Source organism: Melitaea cinxia, chromosome 13 (genome assembly GCF_905220565.1).
Source record: "Melitaea cinxia chromosome 13, ilMelCinx1.1, whole genome shotgun sequence".
NCBI classification, from domain to species: Eukaryota; Metazoa; Arthropoda; class Insecta; order Lepidoptera; family Nymphalidae; genus Melitaea; species Melitaea cinxia.
The window spans coordinates 10,571,804-10,597,483 of NC_059406.1; the positions used below are offsets into that span (position 1 = coordinate 10,571,804).

Consider the following 25,680-nt stretch of genomic DNA (forward strand, 5'->3'; position numbering starts at 1 on the left):
ACAATGTATTGCATTTGCTTTATTAATTATATTTTTGTCATAAAATATTTGACCTATGGAATATGGTTACAAAAACTATCAAAGAAATGGAAGACCTGATCGAAAACATAAAATTAACAAACGATGCTGGTTATTTACTATTATATGTCATATCTGTAAAGGGATAAAATATTTCATAACTACAACATTGAGCTTTTGACACAGTTACAAAATCGAATAAGTCGTCTATATGTAATACTGCGACATGATATAACAATAAAAATTTGCAACCTTGTCCGACCACACACGTTGGAATACTAAATAATAACGAAATCCTATTGTATTAATTTTTACACAAATAACAAGTAAATTCATACTTTTATAAAATAAAAAAGAAACATAAATTACTCTTTGGTATATTATCGCACCACAGATGCTGTAGAGTATATATGCATTAAATAAAAGGTGTTAGGCCTTAATTTCTTTTGTACAATAAATTTGGTAAGGTAGAATCAAATTAAATCGAAGTTGTTTATTTAGGTATGTGGTCGTATACAATTTTGGAAACTGCTAGTTCTTTGTGCAAATAATCTATATACAACTTTAAGTAAAAATTTATCAAATTACATTCATCAAATTATAGTCAAAAGCGCAGATACACTACTTACTATTAATTAGTTTAATTTTAATACTTGATTTAAATGCATCACAGTACGTCAGTAATATATAATCAATACAAAATAATATGGCAAGAAAAAAATTATTTTATAAATTCATTTCATTAGTATCGAGTATGTGTACTAAATAAAAATAATAATTTACAATAAAAAAATAAAAATAAAAAAATACTGAACTAGAACTAGCAGGATTCCAATGAATTCAAGAGTTGCCAGTGTTTACATGAATTACATGTTGGGCAGCGGCACGGTGACCTGCACGTAGCTGATAGGGAAATAGCCCGTTTTGCCGTTGAGTGAACCCTCAAACCAATTTTCGTCCACTTTACTGATCAGTGTAATCACGTCATTTTCCTAAAAAAAAAAGTATTATTATGTTCTTACAAGATAGTAGAATTAGTTATTTTAAAGATATATTCAAGAATTGCATGAGACATGAAACATCATGATTGCGAAATCATGAAGTGATAAATTTTAAGAATAATTTACGAGATGTACGTGTTCTTAAGCCGGTGTCCTTCCGTTTAGGGCATTGATTCCAAGCTGGTCCGAATCCCTCATAAGCCTCTGGGGATCCAACCCCAGGGGTTTATGAGGGACTCGACGGGGGTCTACGTTGATATGACCAAAAATGAGGATTTACAATTCGTAACCGGGGATCCACGAAAATTTATCGCAATACAACGTATCAACCAAGCCCACATCCTTCAGCCGAAACATATTTTCCCTTGACTGGCGGACTTGATGGCTGGCCTAAAAAAAGGTCAGCGGAAATATATTCCGGATATTTCCCAAGATTATTTCTTTAATGGAATTATGGAATGGCTGGCCTAAAAAGGGTCAGCCGAAATTTTTTTATCCCTTTTCCCAAACTTCGTGAGGCGGCAAATCAAAATGGCCCAATGTAGCTGCAGGGGGTCCAGATACCGGAACCAGCAAATTTGGAAAGTAGGCAATGGATAAAAAAGTCTGATAGCCTCTGGTTAGGAACGTGAAAACAAATGAAGCAGTAGGAACTACAACTCATTATTACTACGTAACTTTAAAATCGATACATTTGAAAAAAAAATTGACAAGACGGGTAAAGAGGCTATAATTATCGACTTAACTGTAAAACTCATTTGAATCAGTCATTGACACGACACTAGCGTACACATGACGGTAATTTTATGAATAATAATTATTTAATATTTAAATTAATTATTTTTATTAAAGCGTTAGGGCAAGTAAGTTGCATACTTGGGTTATAATATCGTTTTTTATATCGCAGTTAAATGGAAGTACACCAATTTAATAACACGTTGTATTATCTACTGTTAAAAATAAAAATAATTGTGAAATTGGTTAGAAATAGTATTTTCTGTTTTCATGAGACAAAGTATTAATTTAGTTTTTACCTTGAATCCGAGCTCGCCTTGATCTTTAGGTTCGAAGTCGTAGAGGGCGGTGCAACATGGACCTTTAGCGGGTGCGACGGGTGTTCGTGCGGGCGACTTAACCGGCGACGGCAGCGGCGATGCTATAGTCAGGTCATTGTTACAAATATTGCTATATCTCGAGTCACTTTAATATGTACTACATCATTCCTTTGGTTTGCTTACTGATTTAGTAATAATGCACTACCGAGCTTTAAAAAAAATCTGCAGCGACTGTGATGGGTTCATCATTATCATCGCTATATAAAAAGAAAAGAAGATAAAAAAAGAAACATTAACATATCATTTACTAACCACAGCATTTGTATAAACATCCGAAAAATTAAAGCGTTAATTTTAAATATCTACACAGAAATCGGTTTTGTAACGTACCAAGAATCGTCAGGAACATTACTGTAAAATCAGGTCTACGTTTTGATAAATAAGCTGCACAAACATCGATAAAGCATAGCTAGAAAGTTCTACAGAAAACATCACACAATTACTCGTATGATAAATGTTTGATGAATATAGCATTGTATTTCGTTATAATTAAAATTTATTTTATTAAAGACAAAATGGGATAATGATTCGATGAATGAAGAAGCTGGAGTTAACCATTGCGACATGCCGGTAGTTAGCACATATTACGACAGTTTGGATCGTTTACGCATGCCTGCTATTGTATATAGAAAAAACTAAATATTATAAAAACATATTGTGGTGTAAAAACATACTTATATTATCTAGATGGAATTCTAATGTGTATTTTAAAAACTATATGTCTATGATGTAGCGTTCAAATTTATGAAAATGAGAAACTTTTAATTATCCTTTTGCCACAAGTCATCTAATACACGTGTTATTAAAACTATTAATTTATAATTTACAAAACAAAGTCCTTAAAAAGTAATTGAACGAAAAAAACACAACGAAAGCTTATATACTTGTGTAATTTCCGCAAGCAATCAATTATTTTATTCTATAATTTTATAGCACTGTTAACGCTCTACTGTAATTCTAAATTCAAAGTGTGAGCCAAGCCTACTTCAATACTACGATAATTTAAACGCCAACGCACGTTTGTGTTCAGTATGTAGGGAACAGTAACGGTCCCTGTGTAAATCCCAATGACATACGAGAATGTTTTGTACACTCTACAAGGTGCTACGAGGTTTGTATTGTGGCAATTTGTTATCAATTCATGTGAAACGAATTTACTGATTTGGATTTCCTAATAATGCCATTATTTGCACAGTATTTAAAAATAAGGTAAGAATAGAGAAAGTTCCTAGTAATTTTTAATGACTTTTCATTTTAACTCTTTCAGTCTAACTTCTGCTAGTAAAAATATTATACAAATAAAACAGTTTTAAGCTATGTTTGTACCTATATTAAATTAATAATATGTGTGCGTGTGTGTTATTATTTGTTTGTGTTTCTATGTGTGGAAGAATGGTAGGTTGTGTAAGTGTGCGTGTGCTGTGTAGTGGTGTGTAGTTACGTAGTGTTGCGTAGTGTAGCGTGGTGTGGGCCGTGGCGTGTTACCGTTGTTCGAGCGCTGCGTGTTGCCGGCGGGGAACAGCTCGAGGTTGGCGGGCGGCTTGTGCTCCGGGGAGCCCACGCGCGACCCTCCTTCTTCGCGACGCAAAATAAACCCAGCCTCAATTCACCTCGCACATTACTCACACATCTAGTCCTTTTCCCCTTCTTTTTTGTATACATTTATATGCCTCCACCAAGGCATCCTATTCCCTTAATTATCATTATTTTAATAGTCTGTCTTTGCAGCTTTGATGTTAAGTTTACGAATAGATTTTTCAGTCTGTGACTAGCCGATTAAATAATAACGATTTGGCTGGTTGATAGCTATCAAATTCTAAACGCATTACACGTTATTTATTGTTCATAGTATGTGTGTAAAAAAATTTAGTCCCAATTAACTACATACACATTTATTTTGAAAGGAAGAAATACAACATCAAAATGTCTACTCTTTAAAAGGAGTAATGTAAGAAAAACTTTGTACAGAGTACCAAATATAAATTAAGAGAGAACATTGATAATATTATATAATTGGTAAATAACATATAGGTAGATATAATAAAACTACATGCAAAACGTAATTAATACTCCTGAATTAATGTGGTCACATATTAAATTGATTGCATTTAGTTTTATTATTTATACTCTTAAAGACTAAAAAGGAGGATGAGGATAGGGGAAGAGGAGAGATAGGAATGCGGTGGATAATTTCGTCAAATCTGAAAAAAGTTTAGATTTTGTTTACAGGTTTGGCCACACCCATATGTACAGTCAACACAGTTAGCACGTTCTAAGCAAGTACGCATATATATTATGCTTACTTGCCTCAATCGGTGTTACCCGAGTTAAAAACGCCATCTTGAAATAAAATCAGTTACTTGTGAGAATTAAAAAAAAAAAAAAAACTGCAAAAAAAAAAAAGACAAATGTTTGTTAGAAAAATAAGAAATTGTGTAAATAGTAATGTGTATAATACGTATGAAAATTTTGTAACTTATATATTTTTTATTTACAAATGATACGGAGAACATCAAATATATTTACATGATTCATAATTTATCAAGCTCTACTTTTTGTTTTTACTGTATAATTTTTTTTAAATAAATTTTCTTTGAATAGGTACACGCAATTTCTAAACCTATACTCCTAAATCTAAATACAGTGTTTATTTACTATCGACGAAATTGGAAAAAATTAATAAGCATTATATTTTTATTAAATTATTTATATAATATTTTGTATGTATATTATGTAATTTCCATATATTTTAGTACATAAGCATATAGTTATATTAGTACAAGACAATTGCCACCAATGCGGACTTCGTGACACAACCCGCGGTGCGACGTGCAGCGTGGTGTAAACAGTGAACATATAATATATGGAACAAAGAATGCTAAGGATTTACTTTTGAGTATTAATTAGATGAAATAATAATAATTTTACTCATTATAGCATTTGCATACATACATACGCCGTCCATTGATTTAATTTTGATAAAAAAAAAAATATTAGGAGACAGTCAAAAAATGAAATGATGTAGTTCCCTTAGAAAAATTTAACATAACAATAATCCAAAACACAAAACAATATAAAACCGCCACCGTGCGTCCCTTAATGCAATACCAATCGAAACTATCGAATGAAACGTAATCAAAAATAAAAAAGCAAATAAAAAGAAAATCACCTGCCCACGGATCTCGTCCGTTTTGTATTTGTGCTGACCGTGGAGCTGGGTGAGGCTTGAAACGAGGGGCGGCTGGGGCGAGCGCGATTCGAGGGGCGGAAGGGGCGCGAGGGGCACGGGGCTCCTCCCATGCGCGGAGAGGGTCGGAGGTAGGGATGTCACCCAGAGAGGAGGTGGGGGGGAGACGAGCCCGGGACAGGCTCTGCGCCGAGCCATAGCGCCTACCGTGGTTCAAATCGTGGATACCCTCGATGTGGAGATCGGCGAGCGTCTTGGGCACAAATTCCATCTTTGGGCGGTTCACCGCTTCCTCTTTCCTAGAACCATATACTACTATGTTAGGTCAAACAAAACGATTTAGAACCAATTTGGTACATTTGTACGATTCCTTTTGTTGTAAAAACTGCTATTCGTAAATGACTTTGACGTATTTAGACTTCTTACAAGTATATTATTATCTCTAGTAGTCTAGATCTTTTGTCAAACGTTGTTAGGTACGGCGAGTTACATATGTATTGAAATTATTGGTAAATCAAATCATTTTTCTCTTAGTCAAAAATGATTTTTTTATAGTAATTGTTGTACAATCTCAATAAGCGATCCTTACTTCTCCATTAGCGTAGACACCAATCCCTTGAGTATCTCCGTGCACTGCTGGTGGTACTCCAGCAGACCCTCCGCGAAGAAAGTCAGTTGTGCCACTTGCTCGACCTATGCATTTGCAGGTCATTGCATTTGCAGATTTATTCACGCCTACAATCTTTGTTACACCATAAATGAGGGCTAAATAACTTAATAAATACGCATTTTTACGATTACATCAAATAACCAACTCTCTGTTTTTCTTTCTTTTATAGGTGTCTTCTTTTAAATCAATAATTTAACCAACATTTCAAACAAATTTCAATTAGTCATATCCATTTAAATAATTTTTTGTTTTTATTTAGATCACTTACATCATTATCGAGAAGATTGAACATGCCAATCTGAGCCAAGGTCAACGACTCAGCAAACTTCTCCTCTGCTTGTCTGATCTCGTCATCTGGAATATGAGCACCTGATGTACGCACGTTATAAAGCGATACATCATACGAAATAAAAATAAACACAGCAAGAAAAAATAAAATAAAAAAGAAATAAATATAAAATAAAATGAAAAAATACAGACCAAACATTTGGAACAAAGTGAGTTGAATTTATGCGATGTTAAGGAGCGTCGCAGGAACGTTGCAGAAGTGACAGGAAATCATGTAAGAAACGAGCGTTTATTATAACAAAACTAGAATTTTGAGATCTACAGGTCTTATAATATAACAATAACTTAAATTATTTAGCGCTACAAAATTCACTAGCTTCCAATTAGTACTAATACGTAAAGATGTTAAAAGGTTAGCAGAAAGACAAGGCAGGTTTGGTGATAATACGAATGCTTCAATACATAGGTATACATTTGTCCGACTTTTGTCACTAAAAAAAATTAACCTTACAAAAGTAATCACTGTTACCATCTAACCTAAAATCGTAAATTACCTAAGTTTATACGTTCAAAGTTCTTTACTAAACAAAAAAGATATTCTGGTAAACTATTTAGACAATACGATGTTGTCTGTTCAATTTTGATAATCAAATCATAGTGTTCAAATAGTCTGTACGATTGCAAGGTAGCTTTTTTGGAATTTCGAAGGTATTGTTTTCATTACAATAGCTTTTTACACCTTTTTACTATTAAGTTGACAGGTTAGTATCTTTTAAATGAACTTACGTTCGTGTCGTATGATGAGGATAATGTCATTCCGCGAACATTTCAACCCATCCTCGAATTTCTTATTTACAAAATATTTAAAAACAATATTTACAATTTTTCTCTAAGTTTTCGGAAACTAAATCTAGCAAAACTTTTGGCGTAACTTAAAAAATTGGCTTTTAAACCAATATGACACTCTACTCTAAACGTACCGTGTCTTGGAGAACCATGACTTGGGCTCATGTAAGGGCCTTTAAGGATGCCTTAACATTTATAAAATAAATTAACGATAAAAATCAAAATAAAACATAAATAATACATTGTTATGTAACAGTTAAGCAAAATAAGAAATAATAAACACTATCAATTACCTTTTGCCTGCCTACGTCGCTTGCAGTCGAAGTCCAGTCTACGTCCCTGTAATTTCTTTCGGTGATGCTGAAATAATTATATGAAATTTAAGCCTTAATGCAGAATGCAGAGGGCATTAACTATACTACAATTACTACAATTTTTTTTCTGTAGGGTTATTGAAAATATCAACTAACGCTAATGAGGACATTTCATTAATTATTTTATGAGAATAGTATATAATTAAGATGTTTTAATGTAATCTAAAACTACTTCTAAGTCAACGTTTAGTTTGTTTATCAATATTTTGCCACCACTTTGAGGTATATATCGATCGAATAAGACTCAAAATTCTTACCATAACTTCTTTTAAGTCTTTGGTCTGCAAATGGTGAAGGGGTTCAAGGAAGTTTTGCTTGATGTTGTCGTCCAGAGAGTATTTTACGTCTGCCATTTGTTTCAGTGCTTCTCCCATCTCTATTAAACATTGTGCTGTACGCAGATAAAAAAAAGTAAAAAAAAAAATGAAATTTGTATAAAACATTTTATGAATAGCTTTTGTTAATGCAGTGTATGAATAATAAAATTAATGTTTAAAGGGTATAAACAACTGTATTTTTTATTTTAATGAAAATATCTTGTAGAAAAGGAGATTCTAAAGTGCGATACAAAAACATTATAAGGACTTGTTGTCTGTTTTGAATGTTATGTATTTATTTTCTATTTAAATACTAAGTTAGTTTCGTAGTCAAGTTTCCAGGCTGAATAACAAACAAATATTTTAAATTTAGCTCAAGATAAGGTCTGCTCTAATCCTTAAAATACAAAAACTACTTTAGTTTTAGGTTTCATATATACAGGGTGTGTCGTAAATAGTGGATAATCCGTTAACTGGAGGTAGCCCTGATGTCGATCTTCAAGAAAATGTACTTTTTATATCAGGATTGCCAACACTGTGAAAATTATGAATATTTTTGTGTTTTTTCAAAAAATTCCTACCGCGACTGGTAATTTGGTCATAATTTTTACAAATTAAGGTATTTTAGTGTACTTTTTATTTTATTTTACTCGGGAATACTTGTACTATCGAATGAAATTACTATTTCTGGCATAATATTTTCTAAACTTATAAAAATTAGCGTTAGAAGTTATTTTTATTTTTCTTCGTTACTTTTTGTCAAAATTTAACCATTGATTGTGAAAAAAAAATGTTCTGCACTAGAATTGCCCAGTATTTAAAAAAAATACTTAGTTTGTGTAGTTTCTAAAAAGGTATAACAATTAGTACTTGACAAGCAAAATTACTTTGTATGAGCGAAAGAGCTTATGACGGTCAGAAAGTTGATTTTCCACGTAATGCGTCTATGTCCGAATTTAGGCACCTTAACTTATTAATATCATTTATTCAATAAAAAATGATATTGTGTAACGTAATCTAGCTCATAGAATTGTTCAAAATTATAAAATTAATTTTAATTAAAGACTTGCGACTAACTTCACACCAGTTATTTCAAGGTTAAAACACACGTGAAAGAAGGACAAAGAAAGCAATACACACTCGCCCCGCGTGCGCAAGAGACTATTTGACTATTGTTCATCTAATAAAATGCTCCATCCCTATCAAACTCACCAATTGTGAAAAAGACAGCCGCGATCTTTGTTTAATACGACGCTCATATTGCTCTTTGTCAGTGTGATTTAATACGTCGCATGCGCTCTTCTTTACTGTGTATTTTCAACGCCTACAACTTTTTGATATTGGACTCTGTTTTGCTTTGTGATTTGGACGAATTGGATTCGGTGATCTTGACAACTTGGCTTTTCTTACAGACTTGTGAATTGTGCTGGAAACTTTTTTCTGTAATTTAACTGAAACATGTCTCGGTACACACCGACTGAATATGCAAACATGCATTTCATTTACGGCTTATGCAACGGCAACGCCAGTAGAGCTGCTGCACTCTACCGGGAAAGATATCCTAATGTTCGGCATCCTGATTACCGTGTCTTTATTCGAGTGCACAATTCACTTTGTGAAGGAATATTTTCCGGGACTGGCTTAAGCAGAGCTAGCGAAGGACGGCCTCAACGACACAGTGAAGTCGAAGTGCTAGAATTGGTTGAAGAAGACCCTTCTACATCCTTAAGTCAAATAGCAAGACGTACCGGTATACCGAAGAAATCTGTACATAGGATTTTAAAAAGACACCAACTTTATCCGTACCATTACCAAAAGGTTCAAACTTTGATGCCAAAAGATGGTCCATTCAGAGTAACATTTTGTCAAATAATGTTACGAAAAATAAGAGAAGATCCAAATTTTTTCGACAAAATTTTATGGACAGATGAGTCGACGTGCCGGCGAGATGGATTTTTAAATTTACATAATTTACACATTTGGCAACTTGAAAATTCGAAGCTGATACGTGCAGACAGAGCACAGCAACAATTCAAAATAAATTTGTGGACGGGAATTGTTGGTGGGAAAATAATAGGCCCATATGAGTTGCCAGCGACATTAAATGCTGAAGGGTATTTAATTTTTTTACAAAATAATTTACCTGAGCTGCTGCAAAACTTATCACTTGAGACAAGAGAAGGAATGTGGCTGCAAAATGACGGGTGCCCCGCGCATTTTGCTGTTCGGGTGCGGGAATATTTAAATGAAGCATACCCAGATAGGTGGATTAGGCGCTTGGGTCCAATTTTATGGCCGCCACGATCGCCTGACTTGAACCCTCTGGACTTTTTTTATTGGGGATGCATTAAGGAAAAAGTGTACAATAAAGCAGTGTCCACAGTCGAAGAATTGCGCACACGTGTGCAATTAGCCGCTCGTGAAATGAAGCATCAGGCTATGCACGCCGTATCAAAAGATCATTTATAAGGCGATGCCGAGCCTGCATTGCTGCTAATGGAGGGCATTTCGAACATTTATTGTAATGTAATAAATGCGTTTTTATTATAAAAACCTTTGTTTTTTTTTTCTTTTTGCACATTTAACTAACACAAATGCTAATGACACAAAACGAACTTACCGACCGTCATAAGCTCTTTCGCTCATACAAAGTAATTTTGCTTGTCAAGTACTAATTGTTATACCTTTTTAGAAACTACACAAACTAAGTATTTTTTTTAAATACTGGGCAATTCTAGTGCAGTACATTTTTTTTTCACAATCAATGGTTAAATTTTGACAAAAATTAACGAAGAAAAATAAAAATAACTTCTAACGCTAATTTTTATAAGTTTAGAAAATATTATGCCAGAAATAGTAATTTCATTAGATAGTACAAGTATTCCCGAGTAAAATAAAATAAAAAGTACACTAAAATACCTTAATTTGTAAAAATTATGACCAAATTACCAGTCGCGGTAGGAATTTTTTGAAAAAACACAAAAATATTCATAATTTTCACAGTGTTGGCAATCCTGATATAAAAAGTACATTTTCTTGAAGATCGACATCAGGGCTACCTCCAGTTAACGGATTATCCACTATTTACGACACACCCTGTATAATAGGATTCACGCTGTCCACTATATTCAATTGACGTAAAAAATATAATTACTAATCACTTTGAAAACTGTATAAATATGAGAATTAAATTAAATATTTATTAGTCAATATCGAGTTTCAATTCTCTCCACTACACCTGGAACAGCTACAACCTTTTCAATATCTTAGGAGATTTTACTAAAAACGTTGTACGTGCCATTACAATTTTACATAATCATTATATAAATTGGCTAAAAATTAGTAAAATAGAAATGATTAACAAAAAATGTCAATATCAATATATGCGATACGTACAGAATACGGTATCTTCTCCAAGTTTCTTTCCATAAAGCAGCATACAATCACCCAGCACGCCTTCAGGCTGCGGGTAGGTGTTACTTTTGGCTTGACCGCTTAATTTACTAATGCCTTTCACGGCGGCCATTTTTGCGCGAGCTGTAGGGTTTGGTTGTAGGAATTCTTTTGTTTTTATTTGTAACTCTTCAACCAGCTCGCATGTAACATCTGTTTTCTGGTGAGGTAATACGAAAAATATTTTTAAATGTGTATAACATTTTATTATTTCTTACATAAGTCTGTAGATTGTTTGATATATAGATTGTGTGTATTTTATTTCGGTTAGTGGAAAAAAGTTAAAATCAAATTTAGTTGTTATTGTGTCTATTTATTACGCGCCATTGTATGGTATCGATTTGGCAGAGTAAGAAAGTATGTAAGACTAGCGGCTTTATATGCCAGTCGCAATGCAGACACCGCTTAGATTCCAGACGCTTACTCAATTACAATCATACGCTAAAAGGTATCATCGTAAATCTATTTCGGTATACATCAATCAATACTTTGATCTCGATTTCGTTCATAATAAATTATTCACTTTCGGTTCATCCGACGGTATTAATTTTTCGAAAAGTTTTCAGACAGCGTTAGGAATAACTATTATAGTAGGATCGTTAATCTTCATAACTTTGCAAAAGTTGAATTCGTTCACGTGATTGAAACCGTCAAATATGATAATATTGATCGATATCTTTATAATTTTAATTATTGAGTAGGTATTTGCAATTATTACTTACTCTTTCCATATCCATAAAGTCAAGATCAAGTTTTGTGCCCTCGGCACCTCCCATTTTTTCTGTAACATACTGTAATAAATAACAAAAATGTTAATTCATAATTATTACTTAATAAATTAAAGTTCTTGGAAAACAGGTTCGTATTTTATACGTGCAAACTACGACTTGCGTGTTTTTAATAGAAAAGGCAGTTACATTGGAATCACGAAACATTTTACACAATTCTGTAACGGTGAAATATTTTTTGATTGATTTTATGAATCACATTGGTTTTTATTATTTAAATAAACCTACCGTTTCTCTACTATTCAAACGTTTTAAAAATATAAATCCTAGTTGAGTTTAGAGAGCAATCATCTTTTTTTACCAATAAACTAAGATGTTGAAATTTAGTTTCAAACATGAAGATAATATTGACATTATTTTAGTAGTTGTGTGTAGTGTACAAACATTTAGTACTTAGTATTAAACGCATCGATTGGGAATAATCACTACATAGTATTAAACAAAGTCGCTTTCTCTGTCCCTATGTCCCTATGTATGCTTAAATCTTTAAAACTACGCAACGGATTTTGAGCGGTTTTTTTAATAGATAATAACACCCATTAAATGGTGGAGAAATACTGTTATTTTTGAGGTTTCTAATGTGATGTTGTAAATAATTACATTTTTTCCGCTTACATTGCAAACGAAGGTCTACAGAAAACTCATGAAAATTCTTTTCAGAAAGAGCAAGGTAAATGAAATATTAAGTTTCGTTTTCATTATATTAAAATTTGCTTATTCAACACTTTTTTGATTCGTGTGCAACATTTGGGAAGATAATTGTGTTTGCTCGCAAACGAAAAAAAAAACCAACTTCAATTACATCGACGAGTAATACAACGTAGATCGACGAAAAAATAGTCAAGTAACTACGCGTTATCAAAGATTACTCAAAAAGTAGTTATCAGATCTCAATAAAATTTATATGTGACCACATGACAAACATCAGCTTTCGATTAAATTAAAAATTATTAAAATCGGTACACCCAGTAAAAAGTTATTGCGGATTTTCAAGAAGTTCCCTCGATTTCTCTGGGATCCCATCATCAGATCCTGGTTTCCTTATCATGGTACTAAACTAGGGATATCTTCTTTCCAACAAAAAAAGACTTATCAAAATCGGTACATCCAGTAAAAAGTTATGTCGTATAATACAACGTAGGTCGACGAAAAAAGCGTCAAGTAAAAACGCATTATTAGATATAACTCGAAAAGTAGTTGTTAGATCTCAAATAAATTTAAATGGGACCAATTGGCACACAACACCTTTCGATTAAAAAAAATTTGTCGAAATCGGTCCACACGGTCAAAAGTTCTGATGTAACATACATAAAAAAAAAAATACAGTCGAATTGAGAACCTCCTCCTTTTTTGGAAGTCGGTTAAAAATGTTGTAGGTAATCTTTATGAAATAGTATATGTATGTGTATATATATATATATATATATATATATATATATATATATATATACATACATATATGTTTATCCGATTAATATGATGTAACGTTTTATTAACGTAACGTATATGAGTCGCTTTGCGTAAATTAAGCATTTGCGAGCAATAGAACATACAAAAGAGGTACATTATCGAATTCAGTTAAATACAAAAGATCAGGTCGTAGTCTGACCTTGACCGAGTTCAGCTAAAACTTGCACCTATAGGAGATTTAAACTGCTCTGCATTCGCAAATTCCGCAGCTTGAATACTTCCAATTAGTATTGCCATCTCGATATTAAAATTCAGAAAAAAATAGTATCATTTTGATTGCACTTGGCCTTCTGGCCAATCTTACGTGAGTATCAATACTTATATATATATTTATAAAATGTAATAAAATATGTGAGATTCATACAATTTTGTGACTTATATTAATTTATGTCAGTAGCATTTATCAGTTACTATTTATATTATCTACGTGGCGTGTTATTATTGTAAAAACAATGAAATATTTTTTTGTTTTTTTTGTTTTTTTAAGTTGCTAAGCATACTGACGTCATCTGTAATCAACCCGGCATGAAAAATTGTATTAAGGAGTAAAATATTATTTAAGATTTAATTAAAAATCTTGCTGTATCTTACAACGAGTGAGACTCGTCTGTACGAATAAATAGTCTGATATTTTTAATACAAAAAATAAAAAAAAGAACAAATATATCACGTATAATTTATTTTTCTTTAGTGGTTTCAAATTTATCAAACAATACATTTAACAACACTTGTATTAATTAATTAATTATATTTCAATAGATGAGAATGTTGTTAGCATTACCAAGGTTTTATTTAGAAATAAATAAAATTAACCTTTTATATTACTCCAACTATTCGAAGGATTACAATGAGAAGGGACATATTAAGTGCCCTACTGTTAAAAGATAATATTACATAAATAAATAAATAATAGTAGACAGTTCCATTAAAAGAATAAAATAATGAATAGAAAAGTAGAAGATAAGTAATATAAATGTGTCTCATTTTATTTACATTTAAAAAAAAACTTTGAAATGACATTAAAATACTTATATTTACATAGCGCTGAACATTATTATCAAGTAATTAAATTTGAAAAAACGGAAGATTCAGTCTGTTATAAATCCGAATAAGATTCTTCATGCGTTAATAATTAACGTTCGTACATTGCTACAGGACTCGATAGCGAATTGCCAGCCACGAAGGCCGTCATAATTGGGGCAAATAGTCAATATAGGACACGGTGGGGCTGTGGGTCACGGTCGCCTTGCCCTCCTCCCTGAACGCTGTCATTTGAAGTTTGAACATTGTCTAACTGATCACGTGCAGCCTCAGGAAATTATGCAACACTTAAATCCGCTCATCAAACGACAGGACCGAAATTGACAATGTTATTCAAATACATTTCAAGCAAATTCAGGAGATGATTGCATATAAACCGTCTTAAAATTCAAATTATATAACACTATTATAATTTATAAAAAATATAGCTTAGCCTAAACGACGTTATCGCTTTATCTCGTTGAAGCTGACATCTGCTCATAGCATCTGGACTATATAATATGACAATTTGTTTTAAATAAAAAATTAATCTATTTATAACATCCAATTAGGTATTCTTTAACAAAAGATTCATTCATATTTGAATAACTTGTCGCTCCATGATAATCGTTGCTTGTCATCAATAAAGTAATTGGACAGCGCACTGAGTTCCCTCATTATTGAGCTATCAATCAAGTCCCGATCCGCACGAAATATATTTGAATATAGCCCGCGGCAATTGATAAACTGGTAAGTTACAAAAATACCAGTTATGAGTTTTTTTATACATATGTATAGGGTAAAAGACATGATAAAATATCATAAGAAAAAATGAGTAACAAAAAAGAAACACAAATATTTTGCTCAAAATCTGGAGCGGCCCGACTGGGGAACTTGATCTTACAGAAGATTACAGCTAAATAATACAGCTTTCAAGCAGCGTGGTGTTCTTGTGCCCCTGACCAGAGCCCCTGGGGACGGTTGGAGGTAGGGTCGGCAAAGCGCTTGTGCTGCTTCTGATATTGCAGGCGTCTATAAAAGCTACGGTAACAGTTTACCATCAAGTGACCCGGTACCGTGAACGTGGTACGATAGTTTGCCGATTTAATAAGCATTAGTCATTATTGATTTGCTAACTAGGAAATATAATATCTTAAAATGATTTCAGAATTATCCGATTTTAGCTAAAATACAAGTTGAGGCAGTCAGACAGTAAATGGTCACCATTTTCAGAAAGATTGGAGGACATTTTTTATTAAACAAATAGTTTGTATAGAGTAAGTATATTAAAAAAACAATGTTACTTTAAGTTTCCCATGAATGGTAATTCTAATATATAAAACATTTTTACTAACGTAAGTAATATTTCTACATCTAGTAATTTTTGAAAAGAATTACTCTGTGAGATTTTTTCTTTGTATATCTATATAAAATATTAAGCTGTTCTACTATCGCATGTCGCGTTACTTATGCCATTTTTTTATTAAGAACCAATAAACTATTTTAGCTTTTTAAATTTATACATATCCTGTTTTAAATTCGAAGAAGTTATAAGCAAAATAGTTCGTCTAATTGTTAATCGATGCAAAAGAGTTCGTTTATCGGCGATTATTCCTTCTTTGTACAATTATGTTGTATAATTTAAATTTGTAAAAGTAATTTTGTGTCATTTGTCAAGTGAAACAGTATAAATTCTGAAAATTTCAGTTTTTTTTTCATTAGTTTTCAAATAACAATGGGTCGTAGCAAACCCGAGTGTGAAGAGCTTCGAAAGCGAGCGTTTGTGGAGTCGATGCTGGCAAATCAAGTTACCAAATATCTAAAGACTCGATACTACCCAGGTAGTCCAATCTATACAATTATTCATTATTTCATTCAGCACTATAAAAAGAATAAAACGACTTCTTATTTGAAGAAAACCGGTCGACCACGTATCACAAGTGCAGCAGAAAACAGAATCCTGAAGAAAATTATCAAAAATAATCGTCGTGTTCGAGTTGGAGAACTCGCGGTGCAATGGAAGGACATGATTCAAAAAGACGTCTCAATTGATACTTGCAAAAGAGTCCAAGAATGGGTTACGGAGAGAAAAAGAATGGGTTACGGATTTTACACCGCTAAGAGAAACTGCTTTACAAGAGAAAAAGAGGTTGAAGTTTGCTCGTGATCATTTAAATTGGACTTCCGATCAGTGGCGTAGTATCATTTGGAGTGACGAGTCCAAATTTGAAGTGACAGTCGGCGATGAAAGAAAAAAAGTGATTCGGAACAAAAATGAGGCATTTCATACTGATTGTCTCAAACGCAAAGTGAAGTTTCCGGCGTCTCTTATGATATGGGGCTGCATGTCTGCACAAGGTGTTGGTGGTATGCAGTTTGTGGATGGTTCTATCAATTCTGTAAGGTATCAAAACCTTTTGGAAGAAATATTTACTGCCCCGTCACTCAAGCATCAAGATTCCTTTATTTTTCAACAGGATGGTGCTTCCTGCCATACTGCAAGGACAACAAAGACGTGGCTACTGGCGAAAAGCAACCTACAATCGAATGGCCATCTAACAGCCCGAACTTGTCGCCGATCGAAACCCTATGGTGGAAAATGAAAAAAGTTCTCCGTAAATGCTGCTAATGTTGCTTGTTTATTTTATTTGTTTGGTGTACAATAAAGTGTAAAATAAATAAATAAATATCCATCAAGATCGAAGAGCGACTTAAAGGCTAAACTCTTGCCTGTCTGGGAGTCAATTACGCCTGAGGAGTGTGCAGCGTTGGTTGCAACCACGCCTCTTCGCATTAAAGCTGTCATTGAGAGCAAAGGCGACACAACTAAGTAGTAGACGAACTATTTTGCGTGAGTGACTTTTGCGTTATGTTTTTTAAAATAAATTTTCGAGTAAACACAATTATGTAAAATAGACAAAACTTACAATATCGAGACTACATTGACGACTCGACGAGACATGCAATCCTATTTGACAACTACTATTTCACAATACTTTAGTTACATGTCTACATTTCAACAAAAACAATATACAATAGAATAGTGTTTTTATTAATGTATCCTATCATTAATAGCAGACATTTAATTTTATTGAAATTTATCGATATAGCCGTGTCAACGTAACGGAAATTGTGAATCTATATATTCCTTGAACGCGTGCTACAACACACAAATAAAACCTCTTACGCACATAAAATATGTAAGCCAGTAATCCAGTCTACTCGATACTTAGCATTAGTATTATGGTAAAATGCCAGCCACTGATATATTGGCTTTTGAATCGGGACAAAATAACCATTATCTTTAATGGACTGCGAATAACCATTTCGTTATTAGAAGAAAACCTTTGTATACACTTACTTCCATTTTTTTTGCCTACATTTTTATCATAACTAATAATATAAATGAGATAGGGAGTTCAATTTACATTCTTTTTCGTTTGGAGTATTTGTTACTAATAAGATAAAAGCATATGTTCTTTTGCGGATAGAAGGACAATTTTGCGGAAAGATAGGTGAAAATGGCTTTCTATTATAATTTCGTTTGTACTAGATTAAATGTAATATAAACGTTACACTGTTTATGCAAGTGAACCGAAAAGACTTGGGGTTCTTCTTTTACGTAGGCGAGTCCTATTTCAATATTAAAAATGATAAATATATATTTTCCAAGCCAACAAATATCAATTCTCCAACATTAATTTATTTCAAAATATTATTACAACAGAGATCAACCCTATTGACTAAATAAACGAATTCTGTCTCGGTTTATTTACCCTTAGTTTATTTTTTTGGTACAAAAGCTAAAAATATTATCCAGTGGCATCACATTGTTCGATAGTTAGTGGAATTCTGAAACTCAACTTGGATAATGACCTACTAGCACTAGTAGCCAATCAGTGACATTGCTTTACCAATACCAAAATAAAACTTAACCATGTTACACAATATTACAATAATATACACATTTACACATTTACACAATACCATGTTTTAGTCTAGTCAAAAATCTAGTCTTCGAAAATAAAAACCATGTAGCAAACGATACCTGGTTAGCTTTGTTGATTTGTTTCTTGAGTCCAGCGAACGCCATGTTTTTGTCTTCTAATCACTTTTTTGGAAAATCTGAAAAATAATTTTTAGTATAAGTATTAAGACGTAAAAGGCAATAAATTAAACGCGAACCATTTTTCACATCGATAACAGTTACGATGTATTGAATGTGAGTTGTAATTTTGTGATATGAATCCAATTATGTACCGACATGTACAAAAGGATTTTAAATGTAAATCGTATTAACCAACGTTGATTATATTTCCGTATTCATAAAATTATTATTAAACTAAATTACGTAACTTTATATTTTGTGTTTGCAATAATGTGGATAGAATGTAATTACAAAATAATGGATAATGTTTAAAATTAACAGTATAGATGTAAATTAAAAATAGCCTACATTATGGATAGTTTAAAAACCTTTATTATCGAAAGGGTTGATAAAATATTATAAACTACTGTGAAATACCTAGTGTGAAAAAAAGACCTGTTAAAATATTTCTTTCAATATATTTTATTTGATAGTAATATTTAAAAATAATTAAATAAAAAGTAACAGATCACTAGTTGCCATTTTTCATTTGCAATATAAAATTATTAGAGTTACGACTCTTAAGTTAACGATTAAGTTCTACTAAAATCCAGACTACCTAGTTTTGTAAATAAATATTAAACTTGTTTAGATTCAATACTAATATAATAATAGCTAAATATTAAAATTTTGCATGTGCGTGTCAACAAGCACGTAATCAAGTCTGTTTTTATAGACAAAAATATGCCATTATGCCATATGTTATTATAAATATGCTATTTCTGTCTTAAATCTCTACTTCAAAGTAACTAAAATATGAAATGGTCGAACAACGACTGCTTAGTTAACACTGAACAAATAAAAACAGCTGATTTACAAATACTCACAAATATTACAAATACACCGCTTATTCACATACATACAGCCGCATGACAAGAAGACTAATTGAGCGATATATGCCTACACAACAGAAGTGACTAGTTATTGTCAAATTGCATGTCATCTATACATATAATAAAATGGTAGGAAAGTTAAAACTGTACATTGAATATTTTTTTAAAAGAATACTTGGGGTGTGATCTACAATCGATACCGAAGCCAAAAATATGGTTTTTAGAATTTTTGTCTGTTTGTCTGTATGTATGTCTGGGATAAACTCAAAAAGTACTGCATGGTACAACTTGCTGTTTTATTACTATTTTTACAATTCATTTCTACACGTTTAAACCTTTTAAAAACCAAATAAAATTTACGTACAACAGTGAAAAAAAACACAACAATTTACAAGATAGAGACAGATACCCACGATTACAACCCTTTCACTCAAATTGAATGGCCCAACGAGGCCGCACTACTGACCCAAAAACGATATAGGTAAATGTCGAATAGAGAGAATATGATGCTATACTAGAATTGTAGACTGGCAAAATTTAACTTCTAGAACAGCAGAGCGTAGACTAGTTTGTCATTGGCAGCGAGCCATGCCGTCGGATCGATACGGAGATGTAAGTAACATTATGTAATAGTGTCGGGTCAACAATAACGTTCGTGAACTGATGCTTCAATGGCTTAATGCCACTTTAAGTTACGCTATCGGTCAATACCGTTGGGTATCGAAATCTTATTGCACGATAATCTTTGCTTAGTGAGATACGCGGTTATTAAAGCTGTTAAAGTTGAGAGCACGATACGGCAGAAACTTTAGTTTTCTTTTTATTAAAAAAGCTTACTTGTAATAAAGGTTTTTAATTTATGTTAGACTTATTATAATAACTACTATATGACGTTATATATATATATATATATATATATATATATATATATATATATATATATATATTTAAATAGGGTAAGTATGTAAGTTTTTTGGTTCCTTCTTTTGTGACAAAAAGTATTATTGAGAGCCCTTTATCAACGCATCTAATTCTTATATATTTAAAAAAAAGGAAATAATAATCAGACTGGAGACATCTGGACTCCAACCGGGTCTTCTAGTTTCAGGACCGTCCGATTTACAAAAAAAAAAAAAAAAAATGCCGAACACAGGTTGGTTATCCAGGTAGGTACTAAAATAATAATTTGATTTAAATATCCGATAAGGGACAATTATTAAGAAGCAGCATCATTAACCAAAGTATTGTTATTTTGTCTTTATTCCACTGAAAGTTATTTCAGAGAAAACTGTCTACACAGATATAATTAATTCTGTTTCAGAACGTGTTGACTGGCACGACTGCGTGCCCTTTGAGGCAATTAATACTAATATCTGTTATACCAAAGACGGTAATTAGAACTGGAAATTACCTTTCAAGAAATAATTTATAGAGAACAACAAGAAAATAGTCACTTTTAATCTTCTTAAATTCTTTAATACGGAATAATAGAAAAAAAGAAGGTAGTTTATTACAAAAAGTGCATAAAACTTTAAAAAATAAAAGATACAATTAAAAACAATTTAAAAACAAACGCTTAAAGATTTTATATTTCTATAGTCTATGTAAATAATTCATCTTAGTAATTAGTAAAGCCATACTAGGTATAGTTCGTAAACGGTCGTTGAAGTTAGACAACAGTTGACTCCACGGTAGTAGTATCAAAGACTTCAATCTTTGAGTAGCATCACCAATTAAACAGAACACGAGCATACAGAGATCGAGGACGCAATGCGACCTTTTTAAGATCAACTAAACATAAATAGGTTGCCGTATAAATTATACTACTAGCTAAATATAGAGCCGGTCTTAAAATATAGAATATCGTAAACACTAGCCTTTTGTACAATTTAATAATATATGGTAAAACCGGGAGAGATGCCGCAGTGGGATAGATGCCTCATGTTCTAAAAACCTAACATCCCGAACTCACAAATAAAAATTAATCGCATAAGTAGGAGTCGAAGTTACCCCGTACCTCAGATATCCGCAGATATTCGTGTGGCAAGGACGCGTTTGGATCGTGTGTGTAATTTTCTCCGTGGTGAAATTTACAAGCACGTCAAAGTTTTAAAGGTTAGTATTTAAGGTTGTATAATTTTATAAATAGTAATAAATTCCGTTATATTTTTTATCACGTCTATATACTGGGTCATTGAGTCTGCATATAGTTGTAAATAGATGCTATTTTGTTTATAATTTATTTAAAAAATACGTGGGCATCTATCCCAATCACAAAGGATAGTTGCCCTGATTTTTTGAGGTATAGGTGCCCTTAGGAGTGCGTTAGGGGCATCTATCCCTTCATTCACCATATACAAAGTATGTTTATATGTATAATTTTTTTTGTGTCTGTTATATTTTTTATGTATTTACGTATATTTATGTTTGGATGTTTTACTGATTCTAGCAGAACTATGCCACGAAAATATAAAAGAAATGAAGAAATGCGAGCTCTAGTATGTTCTTGGACTATAGAAAACCTACAGTCAGCATTTGATGAGAAAGTATGATTGTGCAATGTGCATGTTGACACTTGATATGAATATTTTAGACCAACAATTAAGAATTTATACTTTCGTTGAATAAATGCTTGTAAAATTTATATATATATATATATATATATATATATATATATATATATATCATGTTGAAACTTAAGAATTTATATTTTAGCAAAACAAAAGCTCTAAAAATTTAATTAGGTATAGTAATCTGTGTGCTATAAAAATTATATTCTAATTATAACAATTAAAAGATATAAAAAAACACAAAATTTTTTCATTGCTATGGCCCATGTTTCTTGGAGACAATCGATGTTTTAGCAGTAGAACTAACCTAACATTTGGTTTGTGTTTTTCGTTTACACGGTTTAAAGGGCATCTCTCCTACTCACTATTTTCATGGTGGGGCAACTATCCATATAGGTAGGCATCTATCCTCAAAAAAAAGGGTTCACGAAAAGCTAATTTCTGCTTAATCTGCATTGGCTAGGTTGAAAAAAAATAGTCATAATTCAACATAAAGGATTGAGCTAGCTACATTAATAAAAATTATTCGTATAAAATCATATTTTTAAAATTAGGTGGCTATTTCAAAAAGTGAGGCATCTATCCCGGTTTTACCCTATTAGAAATAAATCATTATTATTAAATTAATCTAAAGTAATTGTGGTAGGGCACAGGGAAATATCCTGTTCAAAATCTGGAGCAGCTCAACTCGGGGAACTACCTCGACCTTACAGAAGATTCCAGCTAAACAATAGTCCAGGATAGAGTCTGCAACGCGCTTGCGATGCTTCTGGTGTTGTCTATAAGCTACGGTAATCGCTTACGCAGGTAAGCGGTACGCTTGTTTGTACGACCGCTTGTACGACCTAGTTATATTTAAAAAAAAAATTATAATATATAATTATAAAAAATAATTTTTATAAAAAATAGATTAACATAGCTTCAAATCTGTATCTAATAAATATTAGAAAAAGAAATAGAAAATTTTATTATGTTAAGTACAACTATATTATAATTACAATTTAAAAAAAGAATGCTGCTCAAAAAAACATTTTAGTTCAAAAAAAAGAATAGCAGTCGCAAAACTTGAAAATAATAACGCGAAGAGTTTTTAAACAACCTAATCTTTACATCCTTGAAATGCTTAGGCGACAATGCACTTCTACAGTTTAAATCAATAAAATATGTCGTAATCTTTCACACACTCTTTTGCTTTCAGTACTCTTTTAAAAGTTATAATTTAATTAATTTTTTATAGTTACGATTTATGTATTAAAATATATTTATATTATGTATACACAAATAACGACACAATATAAACGAACACAATAAAGTTAAAAATAGGCTTTGATTGTTTCTTTAACATAAGTATTTAAATCCCAACAGCGTTTTTAATATGTAATGATATTTTAATAGCACTTTAAAATGTCAATAACTATTCAATGATGCGCGTAGCGCTTTCGTCTACGTCGTCAGTCTAAAATAATCTAAGAAAGTGAATTCTGAACATAACTGATTTTTAATAAAATAAATATGGCGCCGCTATAAAGCGCTAGGGCATCTATATGTAGAATTTTAATAAACAACGATTTAAATTTTTATACGAAATAAACTTTGTGGCTTTTTGTGAAAATTTATGCCAAATATTTATGCACTTAAATCTTCTAAAGACTTTCTGTGATATCTGTGTATACACGGTTAATGATTCATATCCGTCAAAGGGATTATATGATCCCTAACTGTAATATTTATAGGGTTAATAAAGAGAGAAAACCTCCAACGACTGAAATACAAAACAAAATTATATGATATTAATGAATAAATTTATAAAAATAAAATAACCTTAGTGTTTGCTAATAGACCGTACCTTGCTATGGTCTTCTTTTGTCACAATACACTGACGCTGACGGGGTTAAAATTATAAGTGCTACGAGAGCGTAGCGGTTCACGTAGCTCGTAGCTTGGGGACGACTGAGGCGGTCGTAGTGTCATGCGAATGCGCGCGCAGCCTCGCCCCCTCACTGTATGGACCCGATATCAATCCACAATTCTATTTCCAAATAACTTACCTATATTTTACTTCAAATTGTGCTTAATTGACGGTCGTTGTTTACTTTTTTGTTAGTCGTAATAGGCAATTGCTTAACTATTTAAACTTATATTATTATTTAAAAAATTTTAAAATAAAAAAATGTAGTATTTATATATCACTTATTTACATATACATATTTATAATATCTCTTACGATACTATAAATATTAACTGACACGACAGACATCCCGTTTTGCGAATTGTCAATCAGGTAAAGATTAATTTAAAAAAAAAAAATGGACTAGGACACACTAATCACTAAATTATATTAAATATACTAAAAAATAAGACATATTCCCACACTTAATAAATATACAAAATAAAAAAATCATAAAATTCGGTCAAGCCGTTTCGGAGGAGTCCGACCTTAAATAACGCGACACGATATTTTTATACATATTATACTTATTACGATAAAATGTTTTAACAACATATGTTTATAAAGCTAATGTTCAACTGACTACTTACATAAAGAATCACGTATGGGATGTGGTTAATTTAAAATTAGATAGGTAATAATAAACGTCACAGTAAACACACTTTTGCAGAGTTTCCAATTGAAAAAACTCATATTTTTATCTACTTAATCCAGTTTTACCATGAATAAAAAACAATAATACTCAAAAAGTTAAACACGTTTCGTTGAATTTTATACTTAGAACAACAGAAATAAAAGTTAGACAGAAAATTTCACGTATCACTCGGTTTGGAAATTACGAAAAATGTTAACGAAAATTTAAGATTGAAAGATATTTCTCAGAAGTTACCAATCCAATCAATTTAAAAAAAAAATCATAACATTAGAAAGTCCGTCAATACGTTCATTTTACTTAACACTTAATTTTCCATTTTAGGTTTTCATGTCTTCTGAATATAACTTTGAAATAAATGCAATAAATTCTGTTATGTACAGATTATTGCTAACTGCTACGATTTAATAGAGTTTAAAGAGATTCGTTATTATTACATACAATAAGAGTATTTTTTTTAAATGTATTGAATGTATGTGTGTAGGTAATCTCCAAATCGTAACAAATACTGTGTAATAATATCGACCGTAAACAACGGTCATATCGTGTCAGGGTTCGCCAGGTGTAGCCTAACTGTTATTAATGTAAGATCAACTGTTGTAGAAAAGACATTTTCTACTAACTGCCTTCCGTTTAAAAACTACCACGTCCTTCATCACATTCATAGATAAAAAAGAAACAAGACCAATTTTTAGGTAGGACGAAGAAATTGTGAATGTAAAGATCGCACATGCGCATGAAACTGTAAATCTTGTTTGTCATTCACTGATTTATTCCATTTAATTTTGTTAAACTACTTCGCTATGTAGGTAATAATTTAATTTGGTATGATAGAGAAAAAAGTTTGGTGAGTTTTCTTTTAGTCATGGTATAATATTATACCTTGTACTAGATACATGATGAAATTGGATAGACATACATATAATATTACACCATGACCGAAAGTAAACTTTTACCAAACCTTTTTCTCCAACATACCAACT

General features: G+C 31.9%; 1 protein-coding gene across 1 annotated transcript in view; it reads right to left on the minus strand.

Annotated features, from left to right (window-relative positions):
• Positions 1-758: 758 nt before the first annotated feature.
• Positions 759-25,680, minus strand: part of LOC123658829 (endophilin-A) — a 59,719-nt gene continuing 34,797 nt past the window's right edge. The window contains exons 2-12 of the mRNA XM_045594127.1: positions 18,596-18,672; positions 11,992-12,060; positions 11,213-11,429; positions 7,757-7,890; positions 7,419-7,485; positions 7,260-7,298; positions 6,260-6,345; positions 5,911-6,014; positions 5,304-5,620; positions 2,054-2,175; positions 759-1,010 (exon numbers count right to left, since the gene is read on the minus strand). Of these exons, the coding sequence (XP_045450083.1) occupies positions 885-1,010; positions 2,054-2,175; positions 5,304-5,620; positions 5,911-6,014; positions 6,260-6,345; positions 7,260-7,298; positions 7,419-7,485; positions 7,757-7,890; positions 11,213-11,429; positions 11,992-12,060; positions 18,596-18,640 (1,326 nt within the window). The 5' untranslated portion in view covers positions 18,641-18,672 and the 3' untranslated portion in view covers positions 759-884. The remainder of the gene's footprint in view (positions 1,011-2,053; positions 2,176-5,303; positions 5,621-5,910; positions 6,015-6,259; positions 6,346-7,259; positions 7,299-7,418; positions 7,486-7,756; positions 7,891-11,212; positions 11,430-11,991; positions 12,061-18,595; positions 18,673-25,680) is intronic.